This window comes from Rattus norvegicus, chromosome 15 (genome assembly GCF_036323735.1).
Source record: "Rattus norvegicus strain BN/NHsdMcwi chromosome 15, GRCr8, whole genome shotgun sequence".
NCBI classification, from domain to species: Eukaryota; Metazoa; Chordata; class Mammalia; order Rodentia; family Muridae; genus Rattus; species Rattus norvegicus.
The window spans coordinates 12,932,440-12,955,232 of NC_086033.1; the positions used below are offsets into that span (position 1 = coordinate 12,932,440).

Consider the following 22,793-nt stretch of genomic DNA (forward strand, 5'->3'; position numbering starts at 1 on the left):
GAAGATACAATTGAAGAAATCAGTATATTAGTTAAACAAAATGTTAAATTTCAAAAGTTCCTGACATAAAATATTCAAGAAATATAGGACACTATGTAAAGACAAAACCTAAGAGTAATGGGAATAGAACAGGGAGAAGATTCCCAACTACAAGGCCCAGAAAATATTGTCTACAAAATCATAGATGAAAATTTCCCCAACCTAAAGAAAGATGTGTATAAACCTACAAGAAGCTTACAGAACACCAAACAGATTGGACCATAAAAGAAAATCCTCCCTTGATATACTAATCAAACACTAAATATACAGAACAAAAAAAGAGTATTAAAAGCTGCAAGGGAAAAAATCCAAGTAACATATAAAAGCAGATCTATCAGAATTGTACAGAAATTCTCAATGAAGACTCTAAAAGCCAGACAGTCCTGGGCAGAAGTCTTGCAGATTCTAAGAGACTCAGATGTTAGCCCAGACTACTATACCCAGCAATATTTTTCAATCACCATAAATGGAGGAAACAAAATATTCAATAACAAAGCCAAATTTAAGCAAAATCTATCCATAGATCCAGACCAACAAAAGATACTAAAAGGAAACCTCCAACCCAAGGAGATTAACTATGCCCAAGAAAACACAGGAAATAAATAACCCCACACCAACAAAGCAAAGGAAGAAAAGCAAGCAAACAAGCACACACACACACACACACACACACACACACACACACAAACACACATAGAGACACAGATACACACACACACACACACACACACACACACACACACTAACAACCACCAACATCAAAATAAGAAGAATTAACAATCACTGGATATTAATATCTCTCAACAACAATGGACTCGATTCCCCAGTAACAGACCAGATGCAAAAACAGGATCCTTCATTCTGGTGCATGCAAGAAATACACCTCAGTAACAAAGATAAACAGTACCTCAGAGTACAGGGCAGGAAAAAGGATTTTCAAACAAATATATCTGATAAGCTAGCTGGAATAGACATTCTAATAACCAGTAAATTAAACTTTCAGTGAAAATTAATCAAAAAAGATGGGAAGTGGCATGGAATGGTATGTTTACATAACAGAATATTACGCAGTTATTAAAAACAAAACATCATAAAATGTGCAGGCAAATGGATGGAACCAGAAAATAACATTCTAAGTGACGTAACCCAGACCCAGAAAGACATGCATGGTATGTACTCACTTATAAGTGGATATCATGAAGTATAGGGAAAAATGCTCCAATTCACGGACTCAAAGAAGTTAAGTAACAATGAAGGTCCAAGGGAGGAATCTCACTCAGAAGGAGACGTAAAATAGACGTCCTAAGTAGACAGAGGAAGGTAACTGGGTGGAAGGGGTGGGAGGGGAGGGGGGGATAGGTTGGGGTATGGTAGAGGTCTAGGAGAGAGAATAAAAACCAGTGGGAGTGGGGCATCTTTGGAATGAGCTGGAGACCTGAGGCAGAGTATGCTCTGAGGAATCTACTGCAGTGACCCTAGCTGAGACTCCTAGAAGTAGGATATGGAGACTGAAGATGCTCTTTCCTGTAGCCAGATAGAACTTCCAGTGGAGAGACAGGAATTCCAACCCACCTACAAAACTTTTGACCTAAAACTGTTCCTGCCTACAGATGTGCAGGGACAAAAATGGAGCAGAGACTGAGGGAATGGCCAACCAGTGTCTGGCCCAACCTGAGACCCACCCATGGGAAAGTGGCAACCCTTTATGATAGAAGCATAACTGTCTTCTGAGAGGCTTCACCAAGCAGGTGATAGAAACAGAATCAGAGAGCCACAGCCAAACATTAGGCGATCTAGAGGAGTCTTGTGGGAAAGTTGGGGGAGGTGGGGCTTCAGGGAGCCAGAGGGGTCAAGAACACAAAAAAAACTATAAAGGGCTTCAACTAATCTGGGCCCATGAGGGCTCACAGAGACTAAACCACCAACCAAAGAGCATATAATGACTGGATCTTGGCCCCCTACACACTTGTAGCAGATGTTCAACTTAGTCTTCATGTAGGTCTTCTAAAAATTGGAGCAGGGGCTGTCTCTGACTCAGATTCTGTTGCCTGCCTTTTGATCCCCTTCCTCTAGCTGGGCTGTTTGTTCTGGCCTCAATAGAAGAGGGTGTGCTTAATCCTACTAAGAAAGGATGTATGGATGTGTGGGAAAGGGGGATACCCATGGAAAGCCTCCCCTTCTCTGAGGAGAAAAGGAGGGGTGAATTATGGGAGAGATTGTGAGAGTGGGACGGGGGGGAGAAGGAGAGAGACTGCTATCAGGATGTAAAATGAAGAAAGAAAGAAAGAAAGAAAGAAAGAAAGAAAGAAAGAAAGAAAGAAAGAAAGAAAGAAAGAAAGAAAGAAAGAAGGGAGGGAGGGAGGGAGGGAGGGAGGAAAGAAAGAAAGAAAGAAAGAAAGAAAGAAAGAAAGAAAGAAAGAAAGAAAGAAAGAAAGAAAGAAAGAAAAGAGTACATGCTGCATGTAAGGGTACTTGCATTAAATCCAAACATGCAGAAGGCTGAGGTAGAAATAGAGGCAGACATGGATGTCTGTGACCTGAAGGCCAGCCTTGTCTACATAATGACTTGATGTGCTAGGGCAGGTTGATACCCTTGAGGATGCTGCCTCTTCTCTGAAGAGAAGGGGAGGGGGAGGAGCCCTAGGACAACCTGGGATGGAACCCTTCAGGTCTCCATCTGCACCCAGACCTGGGGCTGTCACATAGCCATGGTACCCAAAAGCTGCCTGCAGAGAGCTGGTCTGCCAGGAGCACTCTCACTCCAATGATCACAGCCTCACAGGTTCACATGCCCACAGGAGGAACAAGCTCCAGTGAGAGACAACAAAACCAACTAACACCGGAGAGAACCAGATGATGAGAGGCAAACCCAAGAACATAAGCGACAGAAACCAAACTACATGGCATCACCAGAAGCCAGTTCTCCCACCACAGCAAATAATAATCCCAACACACCTGAAAAGCAAGATTTGGATTTAAAATAGAGGACTTTAAACAACTCCCTTAAAGAAATACAGGACAACACAGGTAAACAAGTAGAAGCCCTTAAAAAAGGAAACACGAAAATCCCTTAAAGAATTACAGAAAAACACAACCAAACAGGTGAAGGAATTGAACAAAACCATCCATGATTTAAAATGGAAATAGGAACAATAAAGAAATCACAAAGGGAGACAACCCTGGAAATGGAAAATCTAGAAAAGAGATCAGGAGCCATAGACACAAGCATCACCAATAGAATACAAGAGATAGAAGAGAGAATCTCAGGTGTAGAAAAATACCATAGAAAACATTGATAGGACAGTCAAAGAAAATGCAAAATGCAAAAAGCTTCTAATGCAAAACATGAAGCAAATCCAGGATACAATGAAAAGACCAAACCTGGGCTGGAGAGATGGCTCAGCGGTTAAGAGCACTGACTGCTCTTCAGAGGTCAAGAGTTCAATTCCCAGCAACCACATGGTGGCTCACAACCATCTGTAATGGGATCTGATGCCTCTTCTGGTGTATCTGAAGACAGCTACAGTGTACTCATATACATAAGACAAATGCATTTAAAAACATTTTTAAAAAGACCAAACCTAAGAATAATAGGTAGAGAGCAACGATTCTCAATTCAAAGGACCAGCAAACATCTCCAATAACATTATACAAGAAAACTTCCCTAATGCCCATAAACATATGAGAAGCCTATAGAACCCCAAATAGATTGAACCAGTAAAGAAGTTCCTCCCATCACATAATAATCAAAACACCAAATGCACAGAAGAAAGAAAGAATATTAAAAGCAGTAAGGGAAAAAGGTCAAGTAACATATTAAGGTAGCTCTACCGGAATTACATCAGACTTCTCAGCAGAGACTCTAAAAGCCAGAAGATCCTGGGCAGATGTCATACAGACCCTAACAGAAGAGGAATGTTGACCCAAGCTAATAATCCCAGCAAAACTCTCAATTACCATAGATGGAGAAACCAAGATATTCCATGACAAAACCAAATTTAAACAATACCTTTCCATAAATCCAGCCATACAAAGGATAATAGATGGAAAACTCAAACACAAGGGGGAAACTACACCCAAGAAAAATCAAGAAAGTAATCTTCTTTCAACAAACCCAAAAGATGATACCTACACAAACATAATTCCACCTCTAACAACAGAAATAACAGGAAGCAACAACCATTGGTCCTTAATATCACTTAACATCAATGAACTCAATTCCCCAATAAAAAAGATAAGTCTAACAGACTGGATACATAAAAAGGACCCAGCATTTTGCTAAATACAGGAAACACATCATAGTGAAAAAAACAGACAGTACCTCAGAGTAAAAGGCTGGAAAAAAATTTTTTTTCAAGAAAATGGTCCCAAGAAACAAGCTGTAGTAGTCATTATAATATCAAATAAAATTGACTTTCAACTAAAAGTTATCAAAAAATGATGAAGGACAACTTTATACTTGCCAAAGGAAAAATATAAGATGAACTCTCAAGTCTGAACAATCATGTCCTAAATGTAAGGGCACCCACATTTATTTAAAAAAACAAAAACAAATGAACAAACAACAACAACAACAAAAAAAAACCTTGACTAAATCTCACTCACAAATAAACAGATCATGGAAAAAGAAATTAACAGAAACATAGTGACACTAACAGAAGTTATGAACCAAATGGATTTAACAGATATCTATAGAACATTTCAACCTAAAACAAAAGAATGTACCTTCTTCTCATCACTTCATGATACCTTTTCCAAAATTGACCATATAATTAGACACAAAACAAGCCTCAACTGATACAAGAAGATTGAAATAATCCCATGCATCCTGTCAGATCACCATGTAATAAAGCTAGTCTACAGAGTCAATGCAGTCCCCATCAAAACTCCAACTCAATTCTTCACAGAGATAAAAAAAAAAAAAGCAATTCATCTGGAATAACAAAAAACCACAGGATATTGCAAACTATTGTCAAAATAAGAGAACTTCTCGAGGGATCACCATCCCTGACCTCAAGCTGTACTACAGAGCAGTAGTGATAAAAATAGCATGGTATTGTTACAAAGACTGGCAGGTAAATCAATGGAATAGAATTGAAGACCCAGAATTAAACCCAATCACCTATGATCACCTGATCTTCAACAAAGAAGTCAAAATCATCCAGTGGAAAAAAGACAGCATATTCAGCAAATGGTGCTGGTTCAAGTGGCAGTCACATGTAGAAGAATGCAAATCTATCCATTCTTAACTCCTTGTTCAAAGCTCAAGTCCAAGTGGATCAAGTACCTCCACATCAAACTAGACACACTGAATCTAATAGAAGAGAAAATGAGAAAGAGCCTCAAACATATCAGTACAGAACACCAATGGCTCAAGCTATAAGATCAACAATTGACAAACAGGACTTCATAAAATTAAAAAGCTTCTGCAAGGCAAAGGACATTGTCGACAGGATAAAATGGCAACCTACAAAATGGGGGAAAAAATCTTTACCAATCCTCCAACCGATAGAGGCCTTTTTAAACAATATATACAAAGAACTTAAGAACGTAGACTCCAGAGAATCAAATACCTATTTAAAACTGGGGTACAGAGCTAAACAAAGAATTCTCAAGTAAAGAATCTCAAATTGCCAACAGGAACCTAAAACATGTTCAATATCCTTAGTCATCAGGGGAATGCAAGTCAAAAAATCCCGAGATTCCACCTCACACCAGTCAGAATGGCTAAGATCAAAAACTCAGGTGATAACAGATGGTGGCAAGGATGTGGAGAAAGAGGAACACTCCTCCATAGTTGGTGGGATGGCAAGCTGGTACAACCACTCTGGGAGTCAGTCTGGCAGTTCCTCAGAAAATTGGACATAGTGCTACCTGAGGACCCAGCTGTACCACCACTGGTCATATACCCAAATGATGCTCCAACATATAACAAAAACACATGCTCCACTATGTTCATAGCAGCCTTATTTATAATAGCTAGAAAATGGAAAGAACCCAGATGTCCCTCAACAGAGGAATGGATACAGAAAATGTGGTACATCTACACAATGGAGTACTACTCAGCTATCAAAAACAATGACTTCATGAAATTCACAGGCAAATGGATGGAACTCAATAATATCATCCTGAGTGAGGTAACCCAGTCAGAATATTACACATGTGATATATACTCACTGATAAATGGATATTAGGCAAAAAGCTTAGAATACCCACAAACATAACTCACAGACCATATAAAGCTCAAGAAAAAGGAAGACCAAAGTGTGGATGCTTCAGTCTTACTTAGAAGGGGGAACAAAATAATCAAGGGAAGTAGAGGGAAGGAGGGGCCTAAGAGGGACATGGAGGGAGGAGGGGGGAAGGGGCAGGTGAGGGAGGAGATGGGGGGGAGTACAGAGGGTCAGGAAATTGAACGGAAGTGTGTAGCAGTGGGGTATGGGGAACTGGGGTAGCCACTAGAAAGTCCTAGGTGCCAGGAAAGCAAGAGGCTACCAGGACCCAATAGGGATGGCACTAGCTGAAATGCCCAACAAAGGGAAGAGAAAACCTGTTGAGACCAAATCCAGAGGTTAGGTCTCGGTTGAGGGATGAGGCCACCCACCCATCTCAAAAATAATAACACAGAATTGTTCCTGTCTAAAGGAAATGCAGGGACAAAGAATGGAGCAGAGACTGAAGGAAAGGCCATCCAGAGACTGCCCCACCTAAGATGCCCCATCCATCCCATCCGCAGACACAAAACCCGGACACTAATGCTGATGCCAAGAAGTGCTTGCTGACGAGAGCCTCGTATGACTGACCCCTGAGAGGCTCCACCAGAGCCTGGCCGATACTGATGTGGATGCTTGCAGCCATGCATCAGACTGAGCACGGGGACCACAATGGAGTGTTCAGGCTGAAGAAGCTGAAGGGGTTTGCATATGGGGTTCTTCCCATAGGAAGAACAACATTACCCACCAGTAAGAACCCCCTCCCCGGAGCTTTCGGAGACTAAACAACCAACCAAAGAGGGGTTTGGGACCCACGGAGTGACTCGTGGCTCCAGCTGCTTATGTAGCAGAGGATTGCTGTATCTAGCATCAATGGGAGGAGAGGCCCTTGGTCCTGCGGAACACTCAATGCTGCAATTATGTAAGGAAATGCCAGAGAGGGGAGGCGGGGAGTGAGTGGGTGGGTGAAGGATCTCCCTAATGGAAGCAGGGGGGAGGGGCATGAGATAGGGGTTTGCTAAGGGGAAACCTGGAAGGGAGATAACATTTGAAATGTAAATAAATACAATAACTAATAAAAAAGGAAAATATAATTACCATTAATAGTTCACAAAACACACAAAAACAGACATGCTTAGATTTGTCCCACAGTCTGCCGTCAGCCATTGTTTTAAGTTGCTGAGATTTTCAGGCTCCTTGTCGTCACAGCATAACCTGTCCCATCCTCACTACCCTGTGCTACTGTCCCATGCTGACTGATGCAGTATTTCCATTTTCATTCTAGCCCTCACTGCCCTGAACCGTCACCACAAATTCCTGAAGGAAGGGTCCCGTCTGTCCAGCTCACCTTGCCAGCTCGTATCAGCTCAGTCAGAGACTCAAATTTTAGCCCTTTGCTTTATATCCATTCTGTGGGTACAGTAGCATTTGGTAAGCATCTAGCCTTTGATAAATGTCATACAGAATCAAGTTTGGCCTTGTTACTACCACCAATGTCAACCAGATAACACTTCACCAGGATATGTGTAGTGTACACCCTTGAGCAAGAACATGTGACCTCCTAAGCCATACGAAAAAAAGCCCATGCCTAAAATTATTACCTGATATCATATGAGTTTTGTGTTTTGTTTTTCTAGTCTTTATTTGTGTGCCAAGGAATCAGAAGAGGTGAAATTTTCCGTTAAAATATGGACATTTGAAAAGGCTAAGCAATGTAAAATGATGGGTTTGAGCATGCGTTTCCCAGAGTCACTCTGTGATGACCCAGGACACTATGGGTGCCACATAGCAGGTGATACCACTTAGGGCAGACACCCACTTTCCAAAACATGCAGAAGCCAGGCCTGGGCATGTGTCATTGCCCGTGTGCAGAGGGTAGTTTTCAGACAGAAACAGACTCATACACTAAAAGCAGAGAGACTGGGGATGGCTTGGAAAGGAGCAGTGTGGCCTGCTCAGTAGCTCTGAGTTGGACAACCAGTGATGGGAAACCAAAGAGAAAGCATCTTTAAGTCCAAGCACACAGAACACGCTGGTGCTCCCAACTGTTCCCAAACTCCAGTGGTTTGCTTACTGAAAACAACTGTAAGCCAACCTCAATACACACTCAGGAGGAGAACATCTGGGTTCTCCTAACGGCTTTTTATCTTGCTTGTTCGTTTGTTTTTCAGTTCAGTTTGTCTCATTCACCTCAGACATCATTTGACAAATATGTGCTTCTTTTCTGGAAGTAAATAAACTTTCCACCTCCACAAAAAAAAAAAAAAAAAAAAAAAAAAAAAAAAAAAAACCTCACTACAGGGAAGGCTGCCCCTTTATGGAGACATGATGAATCCATCCCGGCAGCAATTGCAAGCGCTGGCTCTGGCGCCACCTTGTGGCGACTGCCCCTTTGTGGTGACAGGCTTCATCAACTACAGCACCCTTGTTAGCAGCATTGCCAGGTCTCTCTCTCTCTCTCTCTCTCTCTCTCTCTCTCTCTCTCTCTCTCTCTCTCTCTCTCTCTCTCCCTCCCTCCCTCTCTCTCTCTCTCTCTCTCTCTCTCTCTCTCACACACACACACACACACACACTTCATCCAGCTTCCTGAAATATGGGGATTCTATATGCCTAGTTAAAAATTAATGCAATAATATTTCAATAAAACCACAGTCCCTCTTAAATCTAAATCTAATGGCCACATTTTAATCAACTGTGATAGATGATAAATATTGACAGAACTGTGGCATTTAAGACACTGTTAAAGAGTTATGTAAAAGATCTGGAAAATCATCTTCTATTCCCTGACAAAAATATTGTAATACATCGTCCTGGTCATACCATCGCTGTGGTAGAAAAATCCCACTGCAGCAGATCTGCCCCACGGCCATTCCTCCCAGCTTCTATGGGTCTAGTTGTCTTATGCTCCCTCACTCAAGCTACGATATCCAGAAAGATGCAGACACTTTTAGCTTAATAACTGCTAAGTGGAACTCTAATAAGAATTAAGTCAATAAACTGAGCAGAACAGCAACGAGAGGCAGGGAAAGGAAAACAAAATGAACAGTTGCTCTTTTTTCTAAACCCAAGTTATTTTCCTAGGGAGCCTGGCACGAGCTGAGAATATATTTTTAAAGTAATAGAGTCAACATAAAAAAAAGTGGTGTGTTGCTATGCCTACTGTTTATACCTAATTAACATAGCCTGCCTGTCCACGTCCGGTTTAAAGTGGGACTGATCGTGCTCGTTTATCTCGTGCAGTTCTCAAAGCCTTGCTAAAATATGGGCAGGAAACCTCTCTCTGAGAATGGGTGTGGTGACAGGGAAGGACGAGCTGTGGCAATGACACCTTGGAAGATAGTAAGGAGAACTGGAGACAGACCTGGCTGCACACGCTTTCCATACCTCTGAGAAAAGATCGACGGCCATTCAAAGGTCAAAGTCATGGACCCTGCAGACCTAAAGATGGAGTCTCAGGCCCCCTCCTGCTCACACAATGCCTACACAGATTCAAAGTCCAAAAGTACCACAGCCAACTACGCACCAAGCAGCAGATGGCTGTATTCAAGGGAACTCCGTGAAAATCCAAATTGAATATGGATGCCTAAGCCCTACCAAACACATGGCTCCCATAATGGCAACACAGCAACAGGCTGGGGGACAGGCCGGACATGACACTGGAGTAAGGCTTAGGCGGATATCAACTGCAGGGTCTCTGAAGAAATCTCCCCCATGCTGCAAGTCCCCAGGCGATGGCGTTGCTAGAACCCAGGGTGATTCTAACCGCTGTTTCCAGTCTCTTCTACAACATTAAAGGCAGCCCTCCATTCCCAGAGGCATAAGGAAAGCATCCAACAAGAAAAACGAAATCAGACTAAGCCACTAAGCAAGGGGGAAACAAAGCCAGACCCAGAAAATACAGAAGCCACATGGGCTGCTGAGGAAGGAGGTCTCCCTTACACTGGAGGGAATAAAAGCCCTCAGAGATGGAGCAGGGAACATCTGGAACATCGCTCCGCTACTAAAAGTCAAACGTTCAAAACAACTAAAAAAAAAAAAATCCTCAGAAATAACTATGAGTAGAGAGAGATAAAGACGCATGGACTTTTATGCTAAATAAAGGCCCATTCAGAGCCAAGGATGAAAGGAACGGCCTGAAATTCTCTAAGGAGGTATAAGTAGCTCATGAGTCGGATAACAAAAGTTAGAATGGCAGGGGATTCTGTCAGGCAGGTGGGATTCTGGAAGCATAAAGAAACACCTTCAAAATCAGGAAGGCCGTGTGCTCCTCGTGTTGCCCTGAAGCCTCGCTATCCGAGATGTGGGGACAGAGAGTGGGAAGGCATGGCAAGTTCCAGAATAACAGCTGTGCACCAGACCTGAAGGGAAGTTCAGTCTGCATTGCTGCTTCAGCTACAGGAGTGGGGGATTCAGGATCAGGAAAGTGTCGGTTTCCCTGATCTACACTGTGGACGTATGCAGATAAAGCTCAACATCCTCATGGGAGAGCTGAAAAGAGATCAAGGTGAGTGCATAGAAAAGGAGAAATGCAAACAGAAAGGAAGGCAACCATTAACTCGAAGGAAAACAAAAAGGTCTATGAGAGAAAGGAAAGTTAGTCTGGGCAATAAGTACACACGAATGTAAACACTGAGTATTGCTTTAACCCTGAGCTGAACTGACAGCGTGTGGATGGGCCGACAGGGAGTAGGAAAACTAAACCATCATGATAAAAGTCAAATACCATCTGGAAATGAAAAAAAAAGAAAATGGGCCAAGTGACTTCATAAGCATCGAGCCAGTACTTGATTCTGTAAACTATTTCAATGTGTGCCATGAGATAAAGTACAAATAGAAAAACTAAGCTAAAAAAGAATCGAGTTACTACAGTAGAAATTAAATTCAGTACACTTAAATACAGCCAGAGAGATGACTGCAGGTAATCCAGTAAGGAAGTAATATGTACAGTTAGCTATTATTCAGAAAAAAATTACTTAAATGGCCAAATAGGAGGAGTTTAGTGTGTTTTTCAGGGATATAACACAATCTGATATGAAATTCAAGCTCACAATTTTAATAATACCCTTTAACTTACAAACTGAGATATGTGGAAATAAATTATTTTAAAAAATCAAGTAAAACAATGCAGAGTTGTAAAAAAAGCTTATGGTAAACATAATTATGGTTGATTCCAAATGATTAAGCAAATGTTTGTCTAAGGTAAAGATTCACAATTGTTTGATTTCTTGGTTCTTTATTTTATAATTCATTAGCTTAAAAATGTTATCAGGTGACTTTGTATTGAAGGTTTATCTAATGAGTTTCTATTTTAAGCTGCTTTTATTTTTTAAAATAATACAGTATGTTCTACTTTTAAAAATCTGGCTAATAAATTCGAATCCTGATTTGTGAGTGCACTTGGGTATGGGGAATGTCCATTTAATGGTCTCCTGTTAGCAATTCCTCTAGGCTCCACCCAACAGTTACCTAGCAACAGCTGCCCTGCCAGTTAAGAGCCAGGAGCCAGGCATATAGGAAGACCCCACAGTACCCTCCTCCTCTCTCTCCCCTCACCTCCTCTCCTCCTCTCCCCTTCTCCACATCTCCCCCTCTTTCTCTGTCTCCACTCCCCTCTCCTCCCTTCCCTCCCCTCTCCTCCCTCCTCTCTCCTCTCTCTTCTACCTTTTCCTCCTCTCTCCACTCCCCTCTCTACTCTCTCCCCTCTCTACTCTCTCCCCTCTCCCCTCTCCCCTCTCCTCTCTCCCCTCTCCCCTCTCCCCTCTCCTCTCTCCCCTCTCCTCTCTCCCCTCTCCTCTCTCCCCTCTCCTCTCTCCCCTCTCCTCTCTCCCCTCTCCTCTCTCCCCTCTCCTCTCTCCCCTCACCTCTCCTCTCTCCTCTCTCCTCTCTCCTCTCTCCTCTCTCCTCTCCTCTTTCTCTCTCCCCCCACATGACCCCGCCCAGCCTTTTTCCTCTCCCCTGTCTCCTCTCTCCCCTCTCCTCTCTCCCCTCTCCCCTCTTCTCTCCCCTCTCCCCTCTCCCTTCTCTCCTCTCCCCTCTCTCCTCTCTCCTCTCTCCTCTCCCCTCTCCCTTCTCTCCTCTCCCCTCTCCCTTCTCTCCTCTCCCCTCTCTCCTCTCTCCTCTCTCTCTCCTCTCCCCTTTCTCCTCTCCCCTGTCTCCTCTCTCCCCTCTCCTCTCTCCCCTCTCCCCTCTTCTCTCCCCTCTCCCCTCTCCCCTCTCTCTCTCCTCTCTCCTCTCTCCTCTCTCCTCTCTCCTCTCTCCTCTCTCCTCTCCCCTCTCCCTTCTCTCCTCTCCCCTCTCTCCTCTCTCCTGTCTCCTCTCTCTCTCCTCTCCCCTTTCTCCTCTCCCCTCTCCCCTCTCCCCTCTCCCCTCTCCCCTCTCCTCTCTCCCCTCTCCTCTCTCCCCTCTCCTCTCTCCTCTCACCTCTCCTCTCTCCTCTCTCCTCTCTCCTCTCTCCTCTCTCCTCTCCTCTTTCTCTCTCCCCCCACATGACCCCGCCCAGCCTTCTTCCTCTCCCCTGTCTCCTCTCTCCCCTCTCCTCTCTCCCCTCTCCCCTCTTCTCTCCCCTCTCCCCTCTCCCCTCTCTCTCTCCTCTCTCCTCTCTCCTCTCTCCTCTCCCCTCTCCCTTCTCTCCTCTCCCCTCTCTCCTCTCTCCTCTCTCCTCTCTCCTCTCTCTCTCCTCTCCCCTTTCTCCTCTCCCCTTTCTCCTCTCTCCTCTCTCCTCTCTCCTCTCTCCTCTCACCTCTCCTCTCTTCTCTCTCCTCTCTCTCTCTCCTCTCTCCTCTCTCCTCTCCTCTCCTCTCTCCTCTCTCCTCTCCCCTCTCTCCTCTCTCCTCTCCTCTTTCTCTCTCCCCCCACATGACCCCACCCAGCCTTCTTCCTCTCTCCCTTCTCTCTCTGAATCCTTCTAGTCTTTACTCTCCTCTCTCTGCCTCTACCCATTTTCCAGGTCTCCTCCTTATCCCAGATAAATTCCCTTTTATACTAAGCCTGTCCTGGGGCCTTGAGGGGGAGGCACCTTGGCATGGGACCACTAAGGTGCTCGCTCCTGCCACCTCCTCACCTCCATTTTATAAAACACAACACTCATGAGTAACTATTATGTTCTGAAATCAAGTGCAAGTTGGATGTTCCTCCCATTGGGGAGCTGGGACCTGCAAACTGGCATCTCAACTATCCACTGGGAGGTGGTGACGATCAGGAAAACTGTTAACACCATACCTTTTATTTTTGCTTTGTTCTATAATTTTTTATTTTTTGAGATTTATACTTGATCTTTTTCCCCTTCCCTCCTCCCTCCTAGATATATCCCCTCCTTCCATATACGCCCTCCTTGTTCTTTTTCAAATTCATGACCTCTTTTTTCATTAAGTTTTATCACCTACATATATGCTACTCAGTGTAGATAACATTACTTGTATCTTATTACATTACAGAAAACCACAACTAATCAAAATGCCAAATTGTGGAGCCCAGTCCCAATTGTAGAAAGGGGGAGAAAGATTCATAAAAGCTAGAAAACCAGGGACTTTGCTGTAAGACTGTGCTACTTAAGAATGTCAGAAGCTACACCCATAAATTCAACACAATTGAAGAAAGACAACAACCATAGTCATCGGAAAGCAAACTGGAAATGTCCAGGAGCCTCAGTACCACACACAGGACTACTGGCACCTAAGGAGTTCTCAGAGATGGAGGAATGCTCTCCCCAGGGAGGAGCAAGCCATTGGTTATCCAACACCAAATGGCCAGGTTGTTTTTTTAATGCACCCCTTTATCATCAGTGCTGTAGCTCTTGCTGTATCCACAGCATCTTTTTTACAGAAATTCATAGATAAGCCTACATTCCAGCAGTGTATTCTCAAACATCCTTTTACTGTATGGATCTCAGAATCAACCTGTGTAGAGACTACAAGTCTACATGAAGAGGGCCTCTCCCTTGTAGCTTATGAACCATAAATATCCCAAACAAAAGGAAAAGGGCTCAGGGGAAAAACAAGACACCACTCTGAACTAAAAATTGGTTCACAGAGAGTTAGAAAAATCTTCTAATTTGGTGGGAAAAGTTTTATTTTTTACTTTTTGTTATTTGTTGTTATTACCGTTGTTGTTTCCTTATTCATTCATTTTTTGGAAACAGACTCTACATAGGCCTGGATGGCCTCAGATTCAAAGAAATCAACCTGCCTCTGCCTCTGCTTCTGTCTCTGCCTCTGTCTCCCCAGTGCTGAAATTAAAGATGTATGCCACCACACCCTGTCTTAATCAATGAAATTTAATATACTATCATCTGCCTTTCTGCTCCAGATGAAAACAGCAAACAGTTGTGTCAAAGGATACAAGTGGCTGTATTTGTAAAGCCCGGCGAGTCTGACACCATTAAGACAGACTGTGATAAAATGGTCCAAAGCAGTGTGCTCAATGTGTTAATCATCAAAGCTTTTGTTTATGAGGCAGAAAGAAATCGCAAAAAGCATTAATTGAGGAGCTAAATTAAACACAGAAGCATCCTAAGAGTACTGTATTCTCTCATATGAGCAAAGCACTCATTTACAACAGTATTGTCATTTATCCAACATTGTATGAATACTATTCTCTCAGGGATGTAGAAAGTAATTAAAATTTAACAAAAGAATTTTGTTTGTTCAGATTTTTTTTCATTGTTTTTTTTGTTTTGGTTTGGTTTTGCTTTTTGGATAAAGAATATCATGTGGTTCAGTCTAGCGTCAAACTTAGTATGTAGCTGAAATTGGCCTTGAACTCCAGACCCATCAGCCTCCGCCTTCCAAAGGCTGGACTGTATGTGGGCACACCAATATCCAGCTCAAAAGTTAATGAGATGTAAAAGTCATTTCCTCAGCCACACAGGCCACATTCTGCTTGCCCAAAAGTACCCTGTGGTCAGTGCCTACTCCACCAGACAACTCAGAACATTTCCATCCATGACAGAAGTTCTACTGACAGGCACCACTGCTCTGAAATAGGGTTCATCCCCGGACTAATCAGACATTCTTCAGTTAAAAAGTTGAAGACTTTTTATACTTACTAACTGTCACTTTGTCCTTATCTCCCAACATAATGTTGTTTGGCGTGAGATCTCTGTGAACAATCCTCTTCTCCTTGTGTAGGTACCGAAGAGCTAAGCACAACTTGAAACAAGAATGGAAGCAGAGTTGGTGCCTGCTGTATACGTAGCCCACAGTGCATCTCTAAGGCAGCTCAGAACTTCACTGTATAATGAAAATTTCAACGAAGGGTGTAGTGTACCTGTATAAATATTTTCCACAGTCGTTCTTCACTGAAATGCTGCTGTTTTTCCTTCAAAGAACTGAAGTGCTCTCCGAGTGGGGCTCCTTCTATCAGTTCCATAACAATATACAACCTGTCATCTGTGCAAAAGCACAAAGGGGTCACAGAAGTGTAAAGTCAGTGTAAAGCCCTGGAAAAGCTTCACAAAATAGAACCCGTGCTTTCCAAAGATCACAAAATGTGCAGAGCACAAAACTGAAAACGTAGTGGCGGAACCCACTGAACGCTGGCAGAGCACAGGGCCGAGCTTAGGGCAGGCACAGCCTAGCAGCAACTTCCTCTCTGACAAGTGTACTCATTTTCTGCTTGCACCAGAGAATGCCTGAAAGGTGCCAAAGACAGCAAGCCAACTGTCCCAAGTCACAAGGCCTGCCTCTTAGTGCCTCAGATCAAAGAAGACATTCGGAAAACCACATTATAAACGACATTTTGTACAGTGACATAGATTATGTCATAGAAACTTACCTGAGGATCATGCTATGATGTTGCAGTAACACAGACTAAAGCACCTATTATCAGGCCCCTCCTGAGTGGAGAGACCTGGACTCTGATTTTGTTATGATTTACAAAGGTTTAGCGCCATTTGGGTTTTCTTGTTGCCGTTTGTGTTCTCTGAATTCCCTCCTCTAAAGCCCGCTTTAACTATTAATAACAGTATGTGGCATGTGTCTTTTCTGACTGCTGGATGTACACAAAACACACACATACACAATTTATCTGCACAGGGCAGACATCCTGCCCACTGACTTCTCCACCGGTCTTACACTGCAGCATGAATGCAGGCATACTGTCCTTCCTGCTGCCTTTCACAGGATTGCACACAACGAGTAAAGCCAGCCATTTAACATCTCTCTTACAGACATTTATAGATCCCAAGTTTCACCATTCCAAGAAATATGTTGTTTGCATCGTGCTTAGCAAAAGCTCTATTTTCATTTTCTCACATTATAGTCTTCTTTGTTGTAATTTATAACCTGATAAATATTTTACACCTTTTAAGTTTCCTCCAATTCGTTTTGGAAGCCATCGGGCTCTTTAAGTATAAGTCAGAAACTAAATCTGATCGCTTTAATTACCAGAAATGGTCCTGATATTAAGAACTAGTTGTTAAGGGGGAAGGAGTCCATCTAAATCATCTAAAGAAAGGAAATGGGTAAAACCATAACAAGTGGCCCAGCATATAGAGTGGTTTTGTTTAGTTTTGAGTCAGGGTCTCTATGTAGCCATGCCTGTCCTGGAACTCACTATGTACATCAGGCTGTCCTCCAACACATGGAGCTTGCCTCTGTCTCTGGAGTGCTGCAATTAAAGGCATGCACCATAGTGCCTGGCTCAGAAAAGGTTTCTTAACATTAGCCCTGGTAAAGTGACACCTGTGAGAGAGCCGTGCCGGCTATGTCACAGTCAATCTTCCTTCACACGGAAGCACTTCAGGGTTCTTCCTTCCTTCCTTCCTTCCTTCCTTCCTTCCTTCCTTCCTTCTCCCTTTCTTCCTTCCTTCCTTCCTTCCTTCCTTCCTTCCTTTGTTTTCTGAGATAGAGTTTCTCTCTGTGTTTAGCACTGGCTATCCTGGAACTCACATTGTAGAACAGACCGGCCTCGAATTTAGAGATCCGCCTGCCTCTGCCTCTTGAGTGCTGGGATTAAAGGACTGTGTCACCATGCCGGGCTAATACTTCAGGATTTCATGTTACAGATCCTTAAGTTCAGTACTTAAAGAAGCAACTGAGTTTGGCTTTGTCTAAAAGTTTTGACTGTGCTCTCCATCCCACAGGCGGGGAACAAGCCAGCCAGCCCGCTGACTCAGCCAGGACTCCGTCGCCACCTGGTGGCACCTACTGAATTTTGTGAGAAAAAAAACCCGCAAGGCAGAGTGCAATCCACTTTATTAGGAGTGGAAGATGCCACTAGATACACGACAAGCTGCTGTGAGCTTGTGAAGAAAAGAGAACATCATGTTTTAGTTCCCTTTCTCTTGATTCTATCGAGTTCCTTTTGTACAATAATTTAATTATTTTGGCTTATTCACACTGTGCCTCTATATAATGGGGATCAAAACATTTTAACTATTTTCAGATCATCACTTAAACATATATTTCACTGCCTAAGAAAGCAATACTTGCTAATAATAAAAGTCAGAAGAAAACAGCTGAATGGGTTTGCTTCCTGACTACATAATTTAAATGTACATAAGAAACGAACATATGTTTCCTTACTTAGAAAGCAATCCATACTTACTTTCCAAAAATGTCTTATAATAACGTACAACGTTGGGATGATAAAGCTGTAGGGAAACAAATAGCAAACACTTATCAGACTTTTCAAAGCACCAGCTTTCCCATGACTACTTAGATTTTGTACACTATAGTTACGTCTAAGACACAAGCTGCCATTTAAGGTTTTGAGTGACTTTTTAAAATGTATTGCTTTTAAGTTAATGAAGAAGACAGTGTCCTTCATGCCTTTGTAAACAAGGCTAGAAGGTGCTGGCCTTCAGATTGAAAAGTGGGGAATTTTAGAACTAGGCAGTTCCTTAACAATTCCCTTAGCATGTTCTACCCTAATGTCGGGCCTCAGTTACACAGGTTTTAAAAAAGAAAAATGATATAAAATGTCTCCAACTATTTACTAATAATGTGGTTTTTAGGTAAAGTGTCTTGTTTCAGAGGGACCACCGTGTCTGTAAATGGTTTGTGCCTCTACGGGTCCCTTTGAGAAGGGCCCACCCCTGAGCAGGGCTCACAGAAACCCAGCAGGCCCAGCAGCAGAGTAGCCAGGATCTGTCAGCCTCTCTTACATCCAGGAGTGGGTCTGTCCCTCAGCTCTGATGGGGAGTGGAAAAGGAGCCCTCAACCCTGGGTGTGTCCCACCTGGGATGGGAAGGTGTCACCAGGAGACTCATAGGACAAGAATAAGATCAACTCGTGCTACTGAATAAGCCTGGTAGTTTGGAACCCCTGTGGTGTGCTCATTGTCAACTCTTAACAGACAGGGTCTCCCATTCCAGCCCCATTTCTACTGATTCTTTATTCCATGATGCTCTTCTTTTTGGCTCAGGTGGCTTCTACAGGAGGGAGCAAGTGTATAACCTTCAGTGACGTGAAAGTCTAAGCTGAGGCAGCCTCATTGGCCTCTTCTAGACCATTTTTCTTAGGAACCTCACTTAAATTAGCACCCAAATCAACTAGCAAGTGACCCCAGATTTAAGCCATATGGGACCAGGCTAACAAACAGAACCATATTCTGGTTCTAGCTCATGAGGAAGGGTACGTCCAGCCTTGGGACCTGACCAAAACATTAGATGGACTCAGGTCAAAGTCACATTCTAAGCTTGCGCTGTCAGGACAGAATGGGTTTGTGGAAGGATGGGATGGCTTCTTGTGCTCTAACCCACTAAGATTTTATACAATTCAACAGCAGCACTGTTAGTGATGACTTTTATTCTAACTAGCGATATCTAACTGTAGGTCCTGGTGACTAAAGACCATGTTTGTGCTGTCCTTTATGCTCCAGCCCAGACACCAAGCAAACATGACTGCAGAGCACAGTGAGGCTGGCAGCTCCCTAGGACTTAAAAACAGAAACATACAAATAAGGAGAGCTTGGAAAGGAACCAGCATGTTCTTGGATCACAGAAAGAATTCCCAATTCTCTCCTGTGTTCCCTTTCCCCTCAAAAAATCTAACATAATAACAGCTAATTATGGTATTATATCATAGACTGCTCGTGCAAATAGAAATAACCCAGAGGATAGTGGGGCGCACCTTTAATCCCAGCACTTAGGACAGAGAGCCAGAAAGAGGGGCACTCAAGGACGCTCTCCACTGCAGAGCAGGCTTGAGGCCAGCCTAGTCTACATAAGCCTGGTCTAGAGAAGAGAAAGGAAACAGAACCGACATTTTAGATTTCACAAGCCAGACTTGAGGGGTGTCAGCAAGTTGGCTTTACCTGACTGAAGTTGGAGGGTGGTCTTTCTCAAATTCCCAGCACTGAAGTAAGGGTGTCTTTCTCCTGTTCTTATGAGTGACTCAGTAGCTAAGCATATATGGTGTGTTCTGACTTGTAAGCTCAACTGTTTTGCATCCAAGGCCCTGCTATAAACTCCTAAAAGAGTTTCCATGACTCAATAACAAACTTCAGGAAAAACACTGGTAAAAATATCACTGCACCAGTGTCCAGTATTTCTCCCAGAACTGGTTTATAAACACATACAAGGACAGTAGCGCAGCTCAACTTCAATGACATGTCAGAGACATCTCAGAAATAAGACAAATATTTACCTGCTCCTTAATTATTGTTAATTCAGAAACAATGTTCTTCACACTGCTGTCTCGGTCTTTCTTATCCTTTCCAAATGCTGGGTTATGCAAATTGACCTCCTTCATTGCTAAAAGATTTTGACCACTACGCTTTCTAACCTACAATAAAGAAAACAATTAATTAAATGCTCTGAGAGTTGAGGATTAAACAAAGACGAACCAGAATAACAAAATTACATGGTTGACCAAGCTGTAGCATGAGAGTCTAGCTGTATTTACGCTAAGCTGAACAAGCTCAAATCTGTTATCTCCTGGTCTGGTCCCTTCTGCAGGACTCAGTAGGCTTTCCCTGTGCAGGTGTAGAAACACCGATGTAAGTTTATAAAGTATGCCATGTACTGGGACAAGCTATTTTGATTCATTTCCTGGGGTGGAGGAAAGATGTCTTGTTTCATTCAGTGGCCAGGTACTAGAGCTGAGAGCCAAGGCAACACACACATAATTATCATCCCTTGTTGGACACAACCAGCCACTGTCATCTCTGTGTACTTCCTCACTAGTTTTCAATGACAAGGACTCCAATTAAGATGAGTGTCGACATCTGGAGTGTGACTTCAAGTTTGTTTTGAAACATGAGAACTCTTTTCCAGGGCAGACTCACCTTATAAACACAGCCAAACGCTCCACTTCCGAGGTGGTCCAACAGAGCGTAGTCACCTATGTACTTCAAGGGTGCTTTCTTCTGGTTGATGCTTTCAATATTCTCGGCAATCTGCTTCAGCTCGTCTTCCTAACCAAGTCATAAAAGAGAAATTGGTTGCTATTATCCTGACCCCAGAGCGGCCGGCCCAAATGTTTAAAACCCAAGACTTACCAGTAGTAAATTCAACTGTGATACCAAGTCCGCATAAGCACCGATATCCCGAACGTAATGTCCTATGTCAATGAAGGTCTCAAACAGGTCGGTGGGGAAAAGTCTACAGGGAAACACACACACTTAAAGTGGAGCTGGGGAACCGTGAGCCAATGCTTCCCTTCTGGATGCAGCTGGCTCATCAACTAACCCTCCCAACAAACCTAACTTCGCCAGCAGAGTAAGAAGTCTGTTTCTATGGCAATAAAAGGCAATATAACTAAAACGGAATACATCAAGGTCTCATTTGTAATTTATTTGGGGGTTACAGACAATAAGCATTCTAAAGAGGATGCTTGCTGGACTTATACTAAGTACTTAGTGCTTACATCAAGCCGTTTCAGTTCTAAACTTAGCTCCTTTTTAATTTTTAAATGTTTTGTGAGACTAAATTACTGGTAACTGAAAAAATGAAGAGACATATGCATTTACAAAATTTTAACTTCAGTGGCCTCTTAAAATGTTTGAATTCATTAAAATGGATGGCTTTGGGCCATGAAATGAAGGTTTATAATAATTTCCTTTTTTTATTCAAATATCATAGGAAAATAAAGCAATAATATAATTTATACCTTGTCAACAAAGGAATTTTATACCATCCAGACTTCTCTCACCAATAAAATCTGGTGAAGTTGTAGACCTAGATTTTGTCTGAATGGTGTGCAAGCTCCACATGTGTAATGAATGTGTCTCCTTCCTAAGGCCCGCATTTCCACCAGACTTAGCAACTCGTCTCTAGCCCAGCCCTGGGTCCCAGCCTATCAGGGACACCTAAACAAACTCTTGGTTGGTAAAAGAATATGATCAGACTAACTTCTGAATAGTTAAAAAAAAAGTATGTATGTTAATTTTATATTTTCAAGTTGTCAATAACTTTAATTAAAACCAGACCCTAAGCAGTCACATGGCCTGAGGGGTGGCTGTGGAAACTGTTAAGCCTGTGGAGACTGAGAAGTCTGGAGAGGCATGGCTTGAATGAAACCACTCTCTTCCCAGTGCCCTGTGGAAGCAGGCTGGCCTGAAAGGAGCTTCAGTTTACCCATCTGCCACGTCGTTCCAAGTACCTTTTAAACAGTGGCCTATTCCTTTCCATACTGAAGAGAAACCTCAGGGTTCTGAAAGCATAACACTAGGAAAGGAAAGAGAACATGACTCTTACAGAGCAGTGCAACAAAGTGAGACATTTTCAGTCCAGAAACACCAGGAAGTAAATGTTACAGAAGCTTCCCTGTCAGAGGCTGACCTCAGCTGCAGGCCAGACACAAGCTACCATGAACCCTGGGGTCCCTCTCCTGCCTACAGGGTTGACATGACAACATTGTGTCATGCTGAAGATGTGGTCCTGCTTTCTTCTCACTAGCCATTCATTTCTTTCTAGAAAGTACAAAGTGAGCAGAGAGATAAGAAATAACTTTCTTCTGCCAGGAAAGCCAATCACCAAAGATTTGCAGGAACTCGAGACTCACTCTCTGTAGACACCATGAACACCTCATTATTCACACAGTTTCTGTGAGTGAGTAGCCACTAGAAACGAGGGCATATAAAAACATTAACAGGCTATTCTGAATGCAAACCAGACAGACTGGTCTCCTGAATAACGTTCAGGGCTGTCTTTCTCCCTCTTGTGACTTAGTAAGAATGACAACTATAGCTCCACAAAAGTGAATGTTGTCATTATGGTGTCACTTGATGAACACAGCTCTTGATGCTCACTCCTCAGAAAAGCACCAAGGAGACTACTTTTTTATTCCTACTTTAAGCCTTTGACACTCTGTCCAAGGCACACACTGAAGCTGCCTAGCTTGCTACCTGTGCCCAAGTACTCTCTAAACTCCCCATCTCTACCCTGCCGATAGCACTCCTGTGGAGATTTCTGCTGCCCTGGAGCAGTTGTGCCCAGCGACTCCTCATCACCTTTTAAACCCCTTCTCGTAGGGCAAAGTCCATTGCCTGGGCTTTCCTTTTCAAAAGCAAAATGTTGGTGACTATGGTTCATGTTTAAAGTTGACAACCATCTTTCTGTTGTTGTTATGTACTGGTATATAAGGGAAATGTTTCTTGAAA

At 43.0% G+C, this 22,793-nt stretch overlaps 1 protein-coding gene across 8 annotated transcripts in view; it reads right to left on the reverse strand.

Annotated features, from left to right (window-relative positions):
• Positions 1 to 22,793, reverse strand: part of Nek10 (NIMA-related kinase 10) — a 204,699-nt gene that overhangs the window by 123,459 nt on the left and 58,447 nt on the right. For 7 of the 8 annotated variants that reach the window (XR_010057872.1, XM_063274764.1, XM_063274765.1 and 4 more), the window contains 7 exons: positions 21,794 to 21,858; positions 20,691 to 20,793; positions 20,478 to 20,606; positions 19,838 to 19,975; positions 17,796 to 17,841; positions 15,516 to 15,637; positions 15,295 to 15,397 (listed from right to left, as the gene is read on the reverse strand). Coding sequence is in view for 7 of the 8 variants with exons in the window: in XM_063274764.1 (XP_063130834.1) it covers positions 15,295 to 15,397; positions 15,516 to 15,637; positions 17,796 to 17,841; positions 19,838 to 19,975; positions 20,478 to 20,606; positions 20,691 to 20,793; positions 21,794 to 21,858 (706 nt within the window). In the remaining variant the exon portion in view is untranslated. The remainder of the gene's footprint in view (positions 1 to 15,294; positions 15,398 to 15,515; positions 15,638 to 17,795; positions 17,842 to 19,837; positions 19,976 to 20,477; positions 20,607 to 20,690; positions 20,794 to 21,793; positions 21,859 to 22,793) is intronic. The other variant, XM_063274770.1, reaches the window with a different exon arrangement.